Here is an 18,789-nt window from a genome sequence, read left to right as displayed (position 1 = left end):
TATTAATAATAATAGTTACTATTTTATTTGATAGTGCACTATTTTATTATATTATAATTTTTATGTTTTATTGCATGCCAGTTTAGATTTCTGTTTATTTCTGAATTGTTTTCTTAATACTGAGTGCAAGCGACCCTACTGGATACAAGCTGAATTGCCATATTTTCCCATTCCATCTGCAAAGGAAATCGAGTCAAACTCATCGATACACACCCTGTAGATTCCATGTACCCAAGCTGCTGGCATTGCTTAAAAAGAAAGCATGTCCTGTTATATCAAAGAGTGAATGTAGAGTGATGATCCAATCACCGTCTAATTTATCATGGCCATTCAGTTCCTGTATGAGTGAGCTGTAGAGTTTCTCACCCTGGGTAATGAATAGAAAGAACAAATTAAGAAGTATGGGGAAGTGGAATGAAACAGTATCTATGATAATATGAAACAAATATTTTTGAGGAATTATTCACCTTGTTTTATTTTTGCCATAGTGCTGTAGTACTTAATCCCAGATGTGAAGACAAGGATATGAAGCAAACAAAACACAACTGTTCTGCAGCAGCCTGGGGAACTAGAGTCCTGAGGTTGCTTCTGAACCCGGGTCAGCTGCATCTTTGCTGCCAAGAAGGAGGCCTTGTTTTACTCCCAAGTGATACTAATCTAATTGGGAAAAAACATAGCTTTCAATAAACGCACTAAACTGATTTCTTTTTTTTTTTTACAAGCACTAGAAAATTAGATTAGTCGTTGTTTTTGTTAACTGGCTTCAATAGACTTGCATTCTTTGAGTACAAAAATATCCATCTCAAAACATAAGACTATGACATGTGCGTGTCAGAGCAAATATCAACATCAGAACATGTTTGGTATTGAATTACTGCTACTCTGAAAACTGAGGTTATAGATTTTTTCCAACTGCTACCTCAGTCAATTAGCAGAAAAATTGTTATATGTGAAACCGTTTGGAGATCTACTATAGCAAGAGGAGCCAAAATGCTAGTGATCGGGGTAGGGTTGGGAAGGAAGGTTTACAAGAGCAATAACAACAAGCAGGAAGAAAATATATGCATTATATCTCAGTAAAAGCACAAGAGAGAGACAGACACACACAAAAAGAGGAAGAAAGACACATGGAAGAAGTTTTTTTAACATAGGGTTAATGGTGACACAATTTTTTAAAAATAATTTAATATTTGATTCTTACTCCTTTTTTCTAGGCAAAAGCTCCTTCTCCATAATGAAAATGTCCCTGTTATCATGAATACATATTTTAGTCAGAAGGTTCTTCTCAAAGATCATGCAGAAGTGAAAGATAGGACACGTTGTCCAGAGAAGTTGCATATTAGAAGGAATAGTGTATCTTTGGCACAAATATTCAGATTAAATGACCTCAGAGACAATCTGCCACAGGAATCTGCATTTAATCAGGTATGATTCATTTTGTTTGAAGTTTAGCACTTTTTTAATAATTTGGTGACCAGATGTTTGGAAATCATAACAAAAACAGAAATATTGAAATATTGTGCTCTCTTGCCCTCTTATTTAGCCAAAACTGAATAATATTATGTGCTGTTTGTTTTAATAATATTTTACAAGTAGAGACTTTTGGCCAGCCAAATGCTGAACTGCTGTGAGATTATTTTGTTGTGGCTCACTACTGTGCTGAGTAATATTGGTGACGTATCACAGCTTAAGTTTTCGTTGATTCACTCTTATTCTTTGTAGCTCAGTACCCAATCTCATTTTAAATAATTACTATTTTCTTAATAAACTTTGATGTTTCCTTTCTATAATCCCATCTTTGAGCCTTCTTCCCCTTCCTCTTGCTTCCTTTCTTTAAAACACCAACGATTGCCTTTAATAGAAATAAGGTCAAGATTTAAAAAATGACTAGTGGTTGTGGGGCTTCAACTTTGGATGCCCAACTTAAGACACTTTAAAGAGGCCTGGTTGATGGAGAGTGAATGTCTAGCACTGTCTGAAAATCCAGACCCCTTTAAGGTATTTTGTTGGACGCCCAAAAATGGAGGCACCGAAAATAACTTGTCACTTTTGAAAATCTTGGCCAGAGTTTCAGATGACTCCCTTGCAAAGCTCACCATTCCCATCATATCTGACGCCTCTTTTTAGGCCTGGGAATGAAAAGGTTAGATATATCAAATCAAACCCTAATCTGACTTCACATTTTTAACCAATTTCCACTATTGATATGCCAAATCCAGAATAATTTACTCACACTCCTACACTCTGGAAGGTTCAGAAAAAATGGGGCCTGTATCCAAACCATCCTTGGTTTTGTTTTTGCAAAACCAAACCCAACAAACAAACTTCTAAAAAACCAAAAACACTTCCTTTGAAATTTCAGCTAAAAAACTTACAGCTTTGACCTTGTTTACATGGGGTATTTTTGTATCAGCGTAGCTTCTCTGAGAGGTGCAAATATCTTTATACGCTGATGCCGTGCATCTACAGTGGAGTTTGTATTGGTTGCAAGTACTTTGATTTAGCTACATCAGTGCAAAAATTCAGAATGAGCAAGGACTCAGCTAAGTCTACACTATGCAGCTTTTAGCGACAGGGCTGTGTCACCACAGTTGTGTCACTAAAAGGCACACCGTGTAGCTGCTGTTTGTCAGCTCTCCTGTCAACAAAATACTTCCACCCCCAATGAGCGGTGTTTTTGTAACACCTCTGAAAGACAAAAGATTTGTTGTTCAGTTGCCAGTGTAGAGATAGCCTAAGTGGCCATGAGCCCTTTCTGGTAACAAGTGCCCTTTGAATTGCACTATGTTCTTGGAGACAACCCTGGTCCTACTAATGTCAAAGGGAGTTTGGCATTAATTTGAATGGTATCAGGACAAATCCATTCATGCTAGCGAGTGACAGCTAGTAGGGATTAATTTTTTGTAGCATTTTTCTAAAAGAGTACTGAAAATGGGGTTTAGAATAAGGATGGCAGAGGGGAGATGGAGGGCAACAACAATTTTGCTATAAGAAATGGCAGGTGTTTAAAATGGGATGAAAGTGGTTACTGTTACGGGATGAAGCAGCAGACAGCATGGTTTTTATTCCAAAATAAACTTACTTTGTTCAAAAAGAAAAGGAGTACTAGTGGCACCTTAGAGACTAACCAGTTATTTGAGCATAAGCTTTCGTGAGCTAGAGCTCACTTCATCGGATGCATCTTATGCTCAAATAATTGGTTAGTCTCTAAGGTGCCACTAGTACTCCTTTTCTTTTTGCGAATACAGAGTAACACAGCTGCTACTCTGAAACCTTACTTTTTTCAGGTGTAGTGAAAGAATGGAAATAGATAGGGAAATAGATTAGGGTTCCTGTTTTCCTCATCATTAATCTGGTTCCTTTGACATTGTAGTTCATCAATTTGAGAGCTGGATTATTGCTTCATAAAACTATGCACCCTTATATTTTCCCTCAATTTAGAAGTTGTAGAGTCAATTTTGAAGGCTAATGCTACAATTTAAAAGGAAGTAATAGTTAGAACTACAAAGAATTAAGTAAAACATAAAATGGTGATAAATACTAATGCCAATTCTTTCTTCCCCCTACTGTCACCCTTGTCTCACATGAACTGAATTTGTTTAATCCAAGGCAACATTTATACACAGGAGACCACTGTGTGCTGAACTGTAGGGTTTCTTGTGCCTTTATTTAAAATCTTAGATAAAAGCTGGCCATGTGTGTAAATTATAGTTTATATATACTAAATACTTTGAAAATAATCTTGTGATGCTTTTCTATAATGAATCTTTGTTGAATTTTACTTTGCGTCACTGCATGGTTTCATAGTCCATAAAGTAATTTAGTTTATGGCTTTGTCTTTACCAGGTTGCTTGTACCAATATGATTACACCAAAGACTGTACAGACTAACAGCAACCCTGAGTCCAAACTACATCCCTTTGCACTCAGTGCCCCGAATGACTCTCTCCTAGAAGTGGTGGAAAGCCAGGGAGCAGCGGGGTGGAAGGAAGTGCAGGTACAAGTGGTTGTCCAAAGGGCATATTATCTACCTGCAAGAGAGGGTTTCAGATGTCAGCTTCAAGGAAATAACCCAATTCGTTATGCAACACCAATCTTAAATTCAGATCTGCCAAATATTAGGTGAGTAATAAAACACTTGCAAACTGGTCTGTTGGGATTATGATATCAGGGACATAAAACAGGGAGGGGAAGTTGGGTCTGGCATTCTGATGCCCTCAGCTAACACTGGCTAAATATATTAAGCAAGACCTAGTGTTCTAGTTGTAATAATATTACACCTCCCTAATAGGCACAGGTGCAGAGCACCACTGAAGTTACCTGAGGGAGGGGATGGCCTGACCTCCTGCCTAAGATTCCTGTGCTGCACCAAGAACTACTGGCAGAAAGTTGAAAAATGAGTAACTGGATGATAATTTTAAAATAGGTGATGATTATGTGCCTGTCTTATATTATTACATGAGTTGCACTGTACAGCTACTAATTCTGTTACCTAACAGTTACCTAACTATTTCAATCTTTAAAGCACTTGACAAATAATTAATTGATCCTCTTATAACACCCTTATGAAATAGGAAAGAAAAATTAGTTTTATTTTAGAGGTGGAGAAACTGATGGCTTGTCTAAAAGGCGGATTTTACACTGATGTAGCTGCACCAGTACAACCCTCTGGTGAAGTCTGGCCTCACTGAAGTCAGTAGCAAAACTTCCATTGACTTCCGTGGGACCAGCATTTCACCCCTAGTGCACCAGTGTGAAAAATGATTTGTACTGCACAGTTACATCAGGATCCATGCAAAAATCTCCAGTGTACCCAAGGCCTGCAACATCTAGAGGCTTAGACCAGCATTTTCAACCTCTTCTGTTTCTTCCTTTACGTCCTGCAAATGGAATGTTGTTAGTGTCTGCAGTGTAGGAGAGTCACAATGGGATGTCACTTTTCCAGTGCAGAAGACATGCCAGATGCAGTTCCATCTTGATGCCAGCAATACTGGCCACTGCTGCAACTTTTTGTTCTCGTTGTTTTGACCCTAAAAGTGCAAAGCAGAATTGCTAAAGAATGAAATAAAATGAGTGTGTCTGTGGTTATGACCAACATGATTTTTATTAAATCCCATTTTGGGGGAGTGGATTTCATATCTTAGCACTTTCAAATCACATTGAATTGAAACTTTATACAGAAAATGCATTAAATTTTGTTCTCCTACAAAAAGCTTTATTAAGGTTAAGCTAAGGTTACAGGCACGTATCAGAGTTTTGAATGTATATGCCTTTCAAGACCTTAGGAAGTCCCTGCAGAATTTTGGAGCTATATAAGGGTGAGGCTGTACATGGATAAGTGCCTCAGACCCCCTGGGGAGCCAAAGGAGGCTCATGAGGGACCCTTCATGCCTTAGGGCCCTCACTGGGGATACTTTCAATCACACCCCTGTAGGCGATGGAAGGCTTGTGAGCACTCCGCTAGTCTCAAAAACTCATTGAAGTTCCTCAAACCTCATTTCTCTGCGAGCCTTATGATGCTCTACAGAGGCCAGCCAATCCCTAATCTTTCACCACAAGCCTTACAGGGCTTGTTTTTTCCCACAGAACTAAAACTGGATCATCAGCCACTCAGCAAACCTCAACAGCATCATCAGTCTTCCAGTGTTCTTGGGGCTCATCCATACTCTCAAGTTTCACAGGTTTAGCTTAAGCCAGTTTAAAAACTGTGTTAAATGGATGCAACTTTCTGTCCACTATTACAGAAAAATGGTAGAAAAATTCTGTTTTGGCAAAAAAACAGCCTGCCAATGTTTTTCTCTTCATAGATTTTAAAGAAGGGGCTGAAATTGGGCTTCTGATGGAAAACCATTTGCAATTTTAACTATGGAGTGGCTATTATCACTCCATAATTTAGCTTGATTATGATCTAAAATCCTAACTTCCTCCCCTCCTTTTCAGTTTAAGTGTTTAAACAAACAAACAAAAAATGCACCCATGAACACAATTCCAGATAGTCTTTGGTCTACACCCTTCACAGGAGTGGGGTAAAACCACACACAAATCTCAGATTGTATTTTTACATCAAACTTGAAATAAAAATAGATCCTTTAGACTTTGGACATTAAACCCCTCAGTTCAGAACTGGATGAATGGTTATACAGGTGGATAAAATAGGGTTCTGGGCTTCTAAATACTCCCTACAGCTGTAGCTGAGTTGTCTCATATACAGTAGTTAAACTAAGCCATTGATAGTGGCTTAGAATTTTTGTAAGCATTTCAGCTGAGAAGTGAGCCTGACTGCTGCCAGTATCAACCATAAGACTGCTCTGAGACCCCATTGCCAGGATAGAAAATTAATCAGGTGATGGGAGGAAGCTGGTGAAGCAACACTGCCTTAGAGTTCAGGAGGGGGTGGAAAACGTGTGTCAGGAGATGCTCCCCAGTTCCCACCTCCATGGTGAAACAATTACGCAGAATAGACCTTCCTCCTACATCAGAAACTTTCATGCTCATCATCTTAAAAGTGACCTGGTTGGATCACTTCCTCATGGCGCTAATGAGCTCCTTCATTTCCTGTCACAAGGGACCATCCCCTAGACAATCCCTTAAACCAGCTGCCAATTCTTTACCTAAAACGTTTGTCATGAAAACAAGATGTGTATCTTATGAGGCAATAGGAGTGAGCAGAAGTTTTTAATTTGTATACAAAAGTTCGAACTAAATATCAGGGCAGCCCAACAGTTTACTGATTTAAGCTGTTTCTGACAGACTGTTTTACAGTTTTCTTATTGTTATAGAATCGAAATGTCACTGCAATGGAGAAACATTTTTTTAAAAAGGCAGTAAAATGAAAAGAGGCAGAAAATTAAAATATGGAGCAAGGAGAAGTTAATCCTGGTTGTCTGCCTGGTTTTGCTGGATTTGCATCTGGAACATGGTGTTTAGTTCTGGGCACCTAAATTCTACAAAGATATTTATAAATTGGAGGATTTTGGAATTTTCTCTTAAGAAAAGTTTCCAAAACTATTGCTAGTGTAATGTAAATGGATGAAATACTAAAAACTGTAATACCTAGCTTTATATAGCTACTGACTGCATAGGTACTTATATAGTTTGTACCTACAGTGAGGTGCAATCCTTTAATGGTAGGCAAATTGACTAGATGACCTAATAGGACTTTTGCATCTCTAACATCTATTATTCTATGAAATTTGGGGGTCTGGGCATTTTCAGGACACTTAAAAACCACTATATTTGCCATTCCCTCCAGTAATGAACTGCTCTTGTAGATGTACTATTCATGCTTAGAGAGCAGGTAAAGAAAGAAATATGCCTTGCCATGATTCTTTTTATTCCCCATTCTTGTCTGGCATACATATTGCTGCTGTTCTCCCCTCTTGGTGAGAGAGTAGCTTTTACAAATCACGTAAAGTTGATTCTCAATGAAATTGTTTTACACTTGCTTAGAGCCATCTGTCTGGAGAATTCTGGGGTGGTATTCCTGAATGGATTCAGCCCATCCCTACGAGGTGTGGCGCACATGTGTAAGCCCAAAACGTCTCCATCTAACGTTACTCTTTTCGTTTCTTTTGGAGAGAACCTAATTGTTAAGAAAATACAAAAAAAGGACACCCTTTGTGTTAAGGAGCCTTCTGCTGATGAGATGCCTGATTTGCTGAGTCAGCCTTGCATTTTGTGTTTGTGGTATCAAGCCGTGTATAATTTGGATTTTGTTCTTGCCAGTATCATCTTGTTGTGAGTGGGGTGCTTGACTTCAGGAAAATGTAGTTGGTCAGTTTCATTCCTTAAGGACAGGAATCATTATCTAGTAGTTAGTGTAACCAATACTCAGAGTTTGCAGGCTTACTGGATAATTAACCAATCCAAGAGCTCAAAAGATTTGGGGTTTGAAAAAGGATGTGCCCTATTGAGGAAAAGCTTAGTAACTTTTAAAAGAGAACAAAGCTAGTTATGTCTGTGAATCCACATTTTAAAATCTTTGTGTGCGAATATAGGACTTTTCCATTCACTTCTTTGGGTATGTCCTGACCTACTTCCCCCCGAATGTTAAAATTATAGCTTACAATAACGTTCTATTCTCAGAATGTATACAATTTTTTTTTTTTAAAAAAGGTATGACCCTGTTTTTCCTCTCAGTAATGAATAGTTCTTTTGTTCTTTCTCTCTATCTTTTATTTTCTAGACACTTTTCTTGTCAGGGCCTCGAGAAGCAGCTAGGGCTGACTCCACCATGCAAACAGAACCCCAGAGAAGCAAATTATTAGAGAAAGCCAAGTTTTTCTGTGTATAAATAGGGCAATGGGGATAATGTATATTTCCATTTTGACTAGGCAAGCAAAAAAACTACAGCCATGTCTGCTGGGATTATTTATTTCCTAGCAGGTTGTTCTGAGTTTCTACAGTGTATGCCCATGTAATGCCAGGCAGAAAGGATCTAGTGACCTGTGCCAGTCCTCTGAAACTGATTTGTAAACTCTGTCAGGATCATCTTTCTTCTTTCCCTTCTTCCCTCTTGCGGTCTTAGGACATTTTCATTCCAATTTGTCTTAGTGCACACATAGTTGCATTATGGATCAAATGCAACAGTTAACATTTCTAGCAGCTCTGTGGTGGTATAGATAAGTCGTGGTGTCTAACTTAAGGAAAATCTCATCTTGAGGTGTAAGAGGCCTTTTTTAAATTACAGTAGTAGGTTTTTAATGTGAAAAAGGTCTGAAGAAAGGAGAGTCATTTAAAGATCCATGCTCACAGATGTTAGCATCTGTCAAAACATTTTCTTTTGTGGCCGACTTTATTCTGTTTACAGCATTCCAGTCATTTTTTCAACAAAACATTTCTCAACAGTGTGTGCTAAAATGTATGATGGATTTTTAATTGCATTGGATTTCTGGGGTACAATTTTTCAAGTGGGAAGTAAACAGGAAATAGGTAACTGAAGGCTCTTCACTGCAATTCATACACTAGAACATTTTCCCTGATTTCCTCTTTTCAGCTGCTTCTTGTGGGCAAAGATATGTGCTTTTAATATTCTTGTAAATTGTCTAATTGCTACTTGAAAGGCTTTTAATAGTTCCCTTAGCAGTTTGAGAAAACATATCCACTGCAGTTCAAGGACTAATAACTTGCTTCTGCTTTTCCTTCTTTCCCTGAGTAGAGTTATGTCTAATACTACAGGTATTACAGCTACAATGCTGCATCTACACCACTGTATGCTGTAATGAAGATGCTTCCTATATCAACGGACAGGGTTTTTCTGTCAGTGTAATTAATCCCCCTCTCTGAGAGGCGGTACGTAGGTCGACGGAAGAATTCTTCCACCAGCCTAGCCACGTCTATGCTGGGGATTAGGTCGACCTAACTACGGTGCTCAGGGCATGAAATTTTTCACAGCCCTGAGCAACATTGTTGGGTCAATCTAATTTTTAAGTGTAAACCAGGCCTTAGTGTCCTTTACAGTAGGATTGTTCACTTTTCCCCCTCAGTCTTTACCCGCTCTATAAGGAAAGCATCGCCCTGGTCACAGCAACTCACTGACCAATGTGGATTTGAAATGGAGAGGAAAAAGACAGTTTGCTTTTTGGGAATTTAGCTTTGGCATCTCACTGTCTGGCTGAGACATTAAATTATAATACATTTCGTACCATCGATTCCCTGTGCATCCCTTCCCAAACTCATTCCTGAAAGGCTGCCTCCCAGGTGCTGATTATAAAGTTTGATCGATGGAACTTCAACTCCTTCCAGTGCCACTCCTCCACAACACTCTGGTGTGGTCTCCACTAGGAAATTAAGTTGATATAACTGTTGCTCAGAGGTTTGAAAAATCCACACCCTAAGCGACACAGTTAAACCAACCTAATTTCCTAGTGTAGACCACGCTAGGTCAACGGGAGAATTCTCCTGTCAACCTAGCTACCGCCTCTTGGGGAAGTGGAGTACCTATCCTGACGCGAAAACCCCTCCCATCAGTGTAGGTAGTGTCTTCACTGAAGCACTACAGCAGTGCAACTGCAGTGTTGCAGCTGTGCTGCTCTGGTGGTTGATGTGTAGATATTGTTAATTTTACATTACAGTTTCTTTTTCAATGCTAAACACAGAATCTTATTCCTATGTTAGGTAAACAGTGAAGCAGAGGGTAAAAGAAGTATTATCTAATAAATATGTTGCACAAGAACAAAAACTTGCCATTCTTTTTAAACCCAGCACTGGGTATAACAACTAATAAAATGATAGAATGGTTTGTTAAGAAGTTGTCTTTGTCACTCTATTGTATCAGAACTGAAGTAGACTAGCTGGTGTACAAGAGAAGTCCCAAGCAGGTGGTGGTCAGTAAAAAGCACACATTGTGAAGGGTACTGATCCTTCTGGCAAGGAAATTATCAGAAATGACAATTACTAGCTGTCCAACTGTGTGTGTCAGGGTGGGCGTTGGGGGGCAGAGGGGGCTGATGGAACCTATGGTCACTTACTAGTTCTCCAGAAGAATCACGCTCCATTTCAGCATGTTCAGATTTAAAAATTTTATTAAAGCTAATGTTAAAAAAAGTTATATAATACATAGGTTAGGAAAAGACTGTCTCTACATCTGGGTATAGTGCTTAGATTATCCACAAATACAAAGTTAGTTTTTAAAAGTCATATGATACATACAGTACATAATCAGCAATAACCCAAATTTAGGTGAATAGATTTGACAATACAGTTTAAATATTAGAATCCGAATACTTGGGTACATCACTCATGAAAACTTGTAAGGAGATTTGGTTGTGGAAAGCAAAATATATCAATGAGTGCGGATTGAACCTCAGTAGTTGAAAATTTGGTTGGTTGTCCATTTAGAAAATACAATCCATGAGGAAAGTGTTTGTTACTTTTCTGGCTGCTCTTCTAATCAGAACTCCAGCTCATCCCTGCTGGTATTGCCGATGTTCAGTGATGTGTTCTATGTAGATGTCCCACGACCACCTGATGGCATCCGACACCATGAATTGCTGCATCAGCTGAGCATAGCTTTGACTGATTCCGCATTCTCTTAGCACTCACTCATTACTGGGGTGCGATGCGCCTAAGGCTCCAACAATCAGTGCGTGTGTCTGGACCTGGTAATTCTCTACCTTTCGAGCTTTGGCATTGTGGAAGGCCAGGGTCCTGTTCTCAAACGGCACTGTGACATCCACCATGATCTTCTTCCGGTCCTCATTGGTGATGACAATATGCGTTCGCAGTTGGCTGTCGGTTCCAGGGATGGCGCCGTTTACGGCAACCTTCCCAACAGGTGGCAGGATGGCTCTGGCCAGGCGATCTTGGATAGCATTGTGTCACAGCTGCCAAGCTCTCAGGTGGGGCTTGCAGCTACACAGGATGTGGGATAGCGTCTCGTTGGCATAGCCGCACTTCCTGCATCACTTGTCCCGATTCTGGTGGCAGACGGCTCCATTCAGTGGGATGCAGTTGAACAGCACCCTGTGGCTGAATCTCCAATCGGCAAATCGGTGGAAGCTGCTCCTGGGAAGGAAATGCTTGCTGGTGTCCCACTTGCACGCCACCTCCAACGCCTTGCCCTGGTCCAGCTTTTCATACAGTGGTGGCAGGTTTATAAGTACACAGATAGAAAGTAGCCTCCTCTGAAGATTGCTACTTTATTCAAGAAACAGTAGAATTCCTACTAATCTGTGATTTTCCCATTATAATATACATGCATGTTTGCTAGCTCACTCACTGTTTCTCATGGAACTACCATTATGCACAATTCTGTATTCACCACCACCTACATTGTAATCACTCCCTTCTCTGTCCTCTCCGCCTCCCCCACTGAAATGCATACAACACTTAAAATGCCTACGCTTAAAATGCTACAGCGGCACAACTGTATTGCTATAGCACTTGTGTAGACACTACCTATGTCGACGGGAGGGATTCTCCTGTCAGCATAGGTAAAGCAGCTAAGTCAAAAGAAGAATTCTTCCTTCGACCTAGAGCTGTCTACACATGGACTTAGGTCAGCTTTACAACACTGGTCAGGGGTGTGGATTTTTCATACCACCAACATAGTAAAAGCTTGATTTTCTAGTGTAGACAAGGCCTAAAGTGAATCGCAACCTCTAGTTAAGGAAACTTTGCAGCATATGAACATCTTCTGAAGCACTTAGAGGAGAGGAAAGTGATCAGGAACAGTCAGCATGGATTCACCAAGGGCAAGTCATGCCTGACTAATCTAATTGCCTTTCTATGACGAGATAACTGGCCCTGTGGATGAGGGGAAAGAGGTGGACGTGTTGTTCCTTGACTTTAGCAAAGCTTTTGACACGGTCTCCCACACTATTCTTGCCAGCAGGTTAAAGAAGTATGGGCTGGATGAATGGACTATACGGTGGATAGAAAGTTGGCTAGATTGTCGTGCTCAACGGGTAGTGATCAATGGCTCCATGTCTAGTTGGCAGCCGGTATCAAGTGGAGTGCCCCAAGGGTCGGTCCTGGGGTCGGTTTTGTTCAATATCTTCATTAATGATCTGGAGGATGGTGTGGATTGCACCCTCAGCAAGTTTGCAGATGACACTAAACTGGGAGGAGAGGTAGATACGCTGGAGAGTAGGGATAGGATACAGAGGGCCCTAGACAAATTAGAGGATTGGGCCAAAAGAAATCTGATGAGGTTCAACAAGGACAAGTGCAGAGTCCTGCACTTAGGACTGAAGAATTCCATGCACCGCTACAGACTAGGGACCGAATGGCTAGGCAGCAGTTCTGCAGAAAAGGACCTAGGGGTTACAGTGGACGAGAAGCTGAATATGAGTCAACAGTGTGCCGTTGTTGCCAAGAAGGCCAATGGCATTTTGGGGTGTATAAGTAGGGGCATTGCCAGCAGATCGATGGACATGATCGTTCCCCTCTATTCGACATTGGTGAGGCCTCATCTGGAGTACTGTGTCCAGTTTTGGGCCCCACACTACAAGAAGGATGTGGAAAAATTGGAAGATGTCCAGCAGAGGGCAACAAAAATGATTAGGGGACTGGAACACGTGACTTCTGAGGAGAGGCTGAGGGAACTGGGATTGTTTAGTCTGCGGAAGAGAAGAATGAGGGGGGATTTGATAGCTGCTTTCCACTACCTGAAAGGGGATTCCAAAGAGGATGAATCTAGACTGTTCTCAATGGTAGCAGATGACAGAACAAGGAGTAATGGTCTCAATTTGCAGTGGAGGAGGTTTAGGTTGGATATTAGGAAAAACTTTTTCACTAGGAGGGTGGTGAAACACTGGAATGCGTTACCTAGGGAGGTGGTGGAATCTCCTTTCTTAGAAGTTTTAAGGTCAGGCTGGGATGATTTATTTGGGGATTGGTCCTGCTTTGAGCAGGGGGTTGGAGTAGATGACCTCCTGAGGTCCCTTCCAACCCTGATATTCTATGATTCTATGATCTTGTCATTCTCCCTGTCTTTTCTCTCCTCTCCCCCCAGTTTTATGTCTGTGCACCAAGTATGAAAACCCTAATGATTATGGAAAGAATATAGAAAAAATATAAAAATAGTATTGTTATTCCCCATGTGTTATCTAGTGGTAGAAAACCAGTTTAGGGAGTAGAAAGCCAGCAACTTGCAAAGGTAATTTTCCAGCCCTAGAGCAAAGATCAAGATATGTGCAGTCACTGTTCTCAGATTGTAGTTTAAACTAGGGATAGTAATTTTTCAGCATCTGTTATTTGTCAAGAATTATTCCAAGATGGTCTACGTAAAAGGTATGGAATTTCCCCCCTTGTTTTTGACCTTTCTTCCTCTTGAATTTTGTGTCTTTGGAAGTTGTGTGGCTGATGGTGCTGAATGCAGAAATCCTCCACGTGTGTTTTTACCCTACCTCTCACCCAGATACATGACTTGAGGCTGACCTGGAGGCAGTGTTTTAGTCATGCTGGAGCAGCTCTCCAAAACTTTTATAAAAGCCAGTTTGTGTCTCTGGAATTTGTTATCCTTCTACTATGGCGCAGAAGGCAAGAATCTCAGATATAGCGGTGATAAATGCATTATAAATACCTGAATAGAGAGTTAATAGTTGGGTGAGACTCTAAATGGTCCCAGATATGTTGTCTGGAATTTGTACATGCAAATATATTTTTGCTTGAATTGTGTAAACACTGTTTGTATGTGCAAATTCAAATACGTTAAAAATTAGAGGCCTATTTTGAAAAAAAGTCTTTGTAAGTTGATTTAGAATGAGAGGCTTGCCTGAATGAGGATCACCAATATTAACTTTTAAAATTTGTCATCATCAGCCCCAGAGAAGACATCATTTGAAAATAACTAATAAAGACACATTGGAGAGAAAATGTGTGCTTTAGCCCTCTTAATCTTACTTGATTGGACCCAATTCATTTTATTTTATTTTTTTAGGGACAGAGTTAAAAATTTAGGACCATTCATTAGCGTCTACATTCAGAGAGTTTTAATATAATCAGGCCAGACTGGAGAGTCTGACATGGCAGGGCTTTACATATCCAATTCTACTTTCTTCTCTTTAACCTTTTATGTTGCAGTGAAGAAGAAAATTCATATTCATTGTTTGAATAAGAATAAGCATATTTTAGGCTACAATTTATAATGACTTTACACTTATTCATGTTCATAGTGGGACTTTTGTGGCCATATTTGAAATGCGCATTCTTTTGTGCTCCCACCAAAATCCCACCCTTGTATAACCTGGTATCTTTTGTACTGTCACCCCACTGTTTCCACTTCCCCTTCCTCTGCCACATTGTGCTGATTTACTTATATATTTGTCCAATTTAGTTCCAACCACCAACTTTCATCATGTTGAATAGTGTCCTTCATATCATTAGGAATACTTTTGTGAATAAGATATTATTGAGTGGAAAGAGGGCCTTTAGATTCTAAATATTGTCGTCTTATGTGTTAGTGCTACAGTGTGCAGGGCTATTTACAATCTAAATAATAATATAGACCCTCAGATTTTTCAACTTGTGAAGGGTGGGATATCCTGTACACTATACACTAATAAATTGGTGTAAAAGATAAAGAGCATTGAGAAGATATAAGAATAGAAAAGAATGGTCCTTCATAAGGTCCATCTTAGTTCTTATCTTACTCCCTTTCTTATGGGCTATGGAGGAATACTAGGCTGTAATTTGTAATTTTAGTGATAATTAAGATTTCCTCTCTACCTCTATCAGTTCACTTCAGTCCTGATGTGTTATCATTTCTGCTGTTCTACATCTGTGTTTCTCCTGGATAGAAACTTCCAGCCTTCCCAGACTGTGTCATTGTTTAATGGTGTGGCCAGATATCCAATATGGACCAAACTCATTTCAGTCAGTGTCTTAACTCCTTTTTTTTTTTTTTCCTGAATAGAATCATAATTGCAGCTTTGTGTATGTAGACGAGCACATACCTCAAAATGATGTAAGTTATGTGTGGGAAAACTACTGCAGTAGATAAATATGAATTTACTATTTAACAAACTTTGCAATGTATACATAGTGGTATGGGGTTAAAAGGGATTCTTTGTTGCTGTTGTTACTTTCTTCTGAGGCAAGAAAAAGGAAGTGATTTGCACTTCTCTGACAAACTGACAAAGATTTTAAATGTTTTTATAACTCTTGAGTTTTAGATGTTTGATTTGAGGCCTAAATTTGGCTGCAGTACAAGCTCCTCTAGGTGACCTGTTTTAGAAGAACTTGAAGTTAAGATTGAATGCAACTAATTCAGAGCGATTTTTCTTTTAAACTGACAGAGTGATGTCATCAAACTATACAGAATGTAAGTGGAGTGGGCTTGGTTCCTCTTAATTAAAGATTTTTCTATTGCATAATGACGGGACTTTTGACGTTTTGGTTCTGTGTGTGATTGGGTCTTGGTATAGTCAAAAGACTTTACTATTTCTGTGCTTGCTCCAGAATTTATTAGCGCTATAGGTTTCTTCACAGTACAATAGGGTGAACTAGGAATTAATTAATACTATTTAGTATGGTGTACCTTTCATTTTTTGTGTGTCTATCCATTAATGTCCCTTGAATCCATGTAGTTCCCACACTGGAGTACTTTTGTGAGTGAACAGGGCACCTATCAACACCAGGGTTCCCGACTGAATTCAGATATGATTCAATTCGTGACTGTAGCAGATGTTTTTGCTTTTTTAGACCAATGCTCATGTTGTGAGGCTTTTTCCCTACCCCCAAACAGATGCCCAGATTTTTAAACACTCCATCCAACACGAGGGGGGAAAAGTGCCAGGATGTGAATATGGTCATTAGGAACAAAAATACTTTTATATCATCTCTTATATATGGCACCACAGATTAATCAAACACCTTAGAATAACTTAAATACAAAATATACGAGCTTCTTAACTAAAGAATTCAGGACCTCATTTCTTGGCAAAAGTAATTTCCATTTCTCACTGATTTCTATTTAATACTAAATACATGTTTGCTTGGCATAGTGGCTGAACCAACAAAGGCTGCTTGCAGCAGTCATGCTCAGTACTAAATGTCTAAATATATCAGCAGTAGAAGACCAGCTGCCATGGCAGGGGGACCCAGTTGGTAGTGTTTAAATTTTGAGAAAAGAGAGATTTTAATTAAACACCCTCAAAATCAGGGAAATCAGTGGGTCTGATTCTGATCTCATTTACACCAGTGTACAACAAGTAACTTCACTGAGACCAGTGGAGTGTTGTGGTTGTTAAAAAATTAAAAAAAAAAACCCAATGTAAATGAGAGGAGAATCAAACTGTGTGCATGAGAGTACGGGCACGGAGTTGGGAAGAGTGATAGCAAAAGAGATGGAAAAACATTTTGGTGGGGAAGAGATGGATAGTGGGTCAATTTCATTGGTCAGCTACACTCATGTAAATGTTGATCTGAGCGGGGTTGTATTCATGTAACTGAGTGCAGAACTTAACTCAGTGCTTTAAAAACTTCCTGAGTCAGACTGCTATTGAATATTTATTGCTTAGGGCTTGTCCACATAGAAACTTAGTGTGTGGCAAGCAGGGGTTTAAATGTACAGCTGATTAGCCTGCCATGCGCTAACTGGTCAAAAAGCCCCTGCTAATTCATGCTAAAAGTTCCCTAGTGTGCTTTCATAGAATCATAGAAATGTAGGACTGGAAGGGAGCTTGAGAAGTCAAGTCTAGCCTCCTGCAGTGTAGTAGGACCAAGTAACCTGGACCATCGCTGACAGATGTTTGTCCAATATGGGGATTCCACAACCTCGCTTGGAAGCCTATTCCAGAGCTTAACTAGCCTTATAATTAGAAAGATTTTCCTAATATCTAACCTAAATATCTCTTACTGCAAATTAAACTCATTAATTCTTGTCCTACCTTCAATGGACATGGAGAACAATTAATCACTGTTCTCTTTATAGCAGCCCTTAACGTATTTGAAGTGTGTTATCAGGTCCCCCTTCAGTCTTCTTTTCTTGAGATTAAAGATGCCATTTTTTAAATCTTTCCTCATAGGTGAGGCTTTCTAAACCTTTTATCATTTTTGTTGCTCTCCTCTGGACTATCTCCAGTGTGTCCACATGTTTTCTAAAATGTGGCAGCCAGAATTGGACCCAGCACTCCAGCTAAAGCCTCACCAGTGCTGAGTAGAGCAGCACAGTTATCTCCCACGTCTTACATATGACACTCCTGTTAATATACCCCAGACTATTAGCCTTTTTCACAGCTGCATCACATTGTAGACTCTTAGTCAATTTGTGATCCACTGTAACCTCCAGATCCTAAACAACAGTACTACAAACTAGCCAGTTATTCCTCATATTGTAGTTGTGCTTTTGATTTTCCCTTTCTAAATGAAGTACTTTGCATTTTGTCTTTAGTGACTATCATCTTGTTGAATTCAGACCAATTCTCCATTTTAACAAGGTCCTTTTGGATTCTAATCTTGTCGTAGAGAGTGCTTGCGACCCCTTCCAACTTGGTATCATATGCAAATTTTATGGACATACTCTTTATTTCATTATCCAAGTAATTAATTAAAATATTGGATAATGCCAGACCCAGGACTTACCCCTGTGAGATCCCGCTATATATGTCCTCCCAGTTTGACAGCGATACGTTTTTTTCAATCAGTTCTGCACCCACTTTATGATAATTTCATCTATACCACATTTTCCTAGTTTGCTTATAAGAATGTCATATGGGACTGTGTCAAAAACCTTACTAGCATCAAGATATATATCATATCTACTGCTTTCTCCCTATACAGTAGGCCAGAAACCCTGTCAAAGAAGGAAATTAGGTTGGTTTGGCTTGATTTGTTTTTGACAAATCCATGCTGGCTATTCCTTGTAACCTTATTGTGCTCTAGGTGCTTATAAATTGATTGTTTAAAAATTTGTTGCAGTATCTTTCTAGGTATTGAAGCTAGGCTGACCAGTCTATAGTTCCTCGGGTCCTCTTTGTTCCACTTGTTAAATATAGGTACTTTGTTTGCCTTTCTGCAGTCTTCTGGGATCTCACACATCCCTCAGGTTTCAGAGTAGCAGCCGTGTTAGTCTGTATTCGCAAAAAGAAAAGGAGTACTTTTCTAGGATGAATTTCATCAAGTCCTGCTGACTTGAATACATCTAACTTATTTAAATATGCTTGTTTTTTCCCTATTTTTCCTCCCCCTTATTGTTAATATTAAATGTGTTGAGTATCTGAACTCCATGAATCTTTTTAGTGATGACTGAAGAAAAATAGGCATTAAACACTTCAGCTTTCTTGATGTCACCCATTATTAGCTCTCCTTCCCTGATAAGTAGAGGACTTGCACTTTCCTTCCTTCC

General features: G+C 39.5%; 1 protein-coding gene across 2 annotated transcripts in view; it reads left to right on the top strand.

Moving 5' to 3' along the window:
* The window catches only part of SPIDR (scaffold protein involved in DNA repair), a 327,349-nt gene that overhangs the window by 211,543 nt on the left and 97,017 nt on the right, over positions 1-18,789 (top strand). For both annotated transcript variants that reach the window (XM_074944412.1, XM_074944411.1), the window contains 2 exons: positions 1,215-1,425; positions 3,847-4,121. In XM_074944412.1, the coding sequence (XP_074800513.1) occupies positions 1,215-1,425; positions 3,847-4,121 (486 nt within the window). The remainder of the gene's footprint in view (positions 1-1,214; positions 1,426-3,846; positions 4,122-18,789) is intronic.

This window comes from Natator depressus, chromosome 2 (genome assembly GCF_965152275.1).
Source record: "Natator depressus isolate rNatDep1 chromosome 2, rNatDep2.hap1, whole genome shotgun sequence".
Lineage (NCBI taxonomy): Eukaryota > Metazoa > Chordata > Testudines > Cheloniidae > Natator > Natator depressus.
Note: the sequence above shows the minus strand (reverse complement) of the source record. Positions and strands in the feature narration are given on the sequence as shown.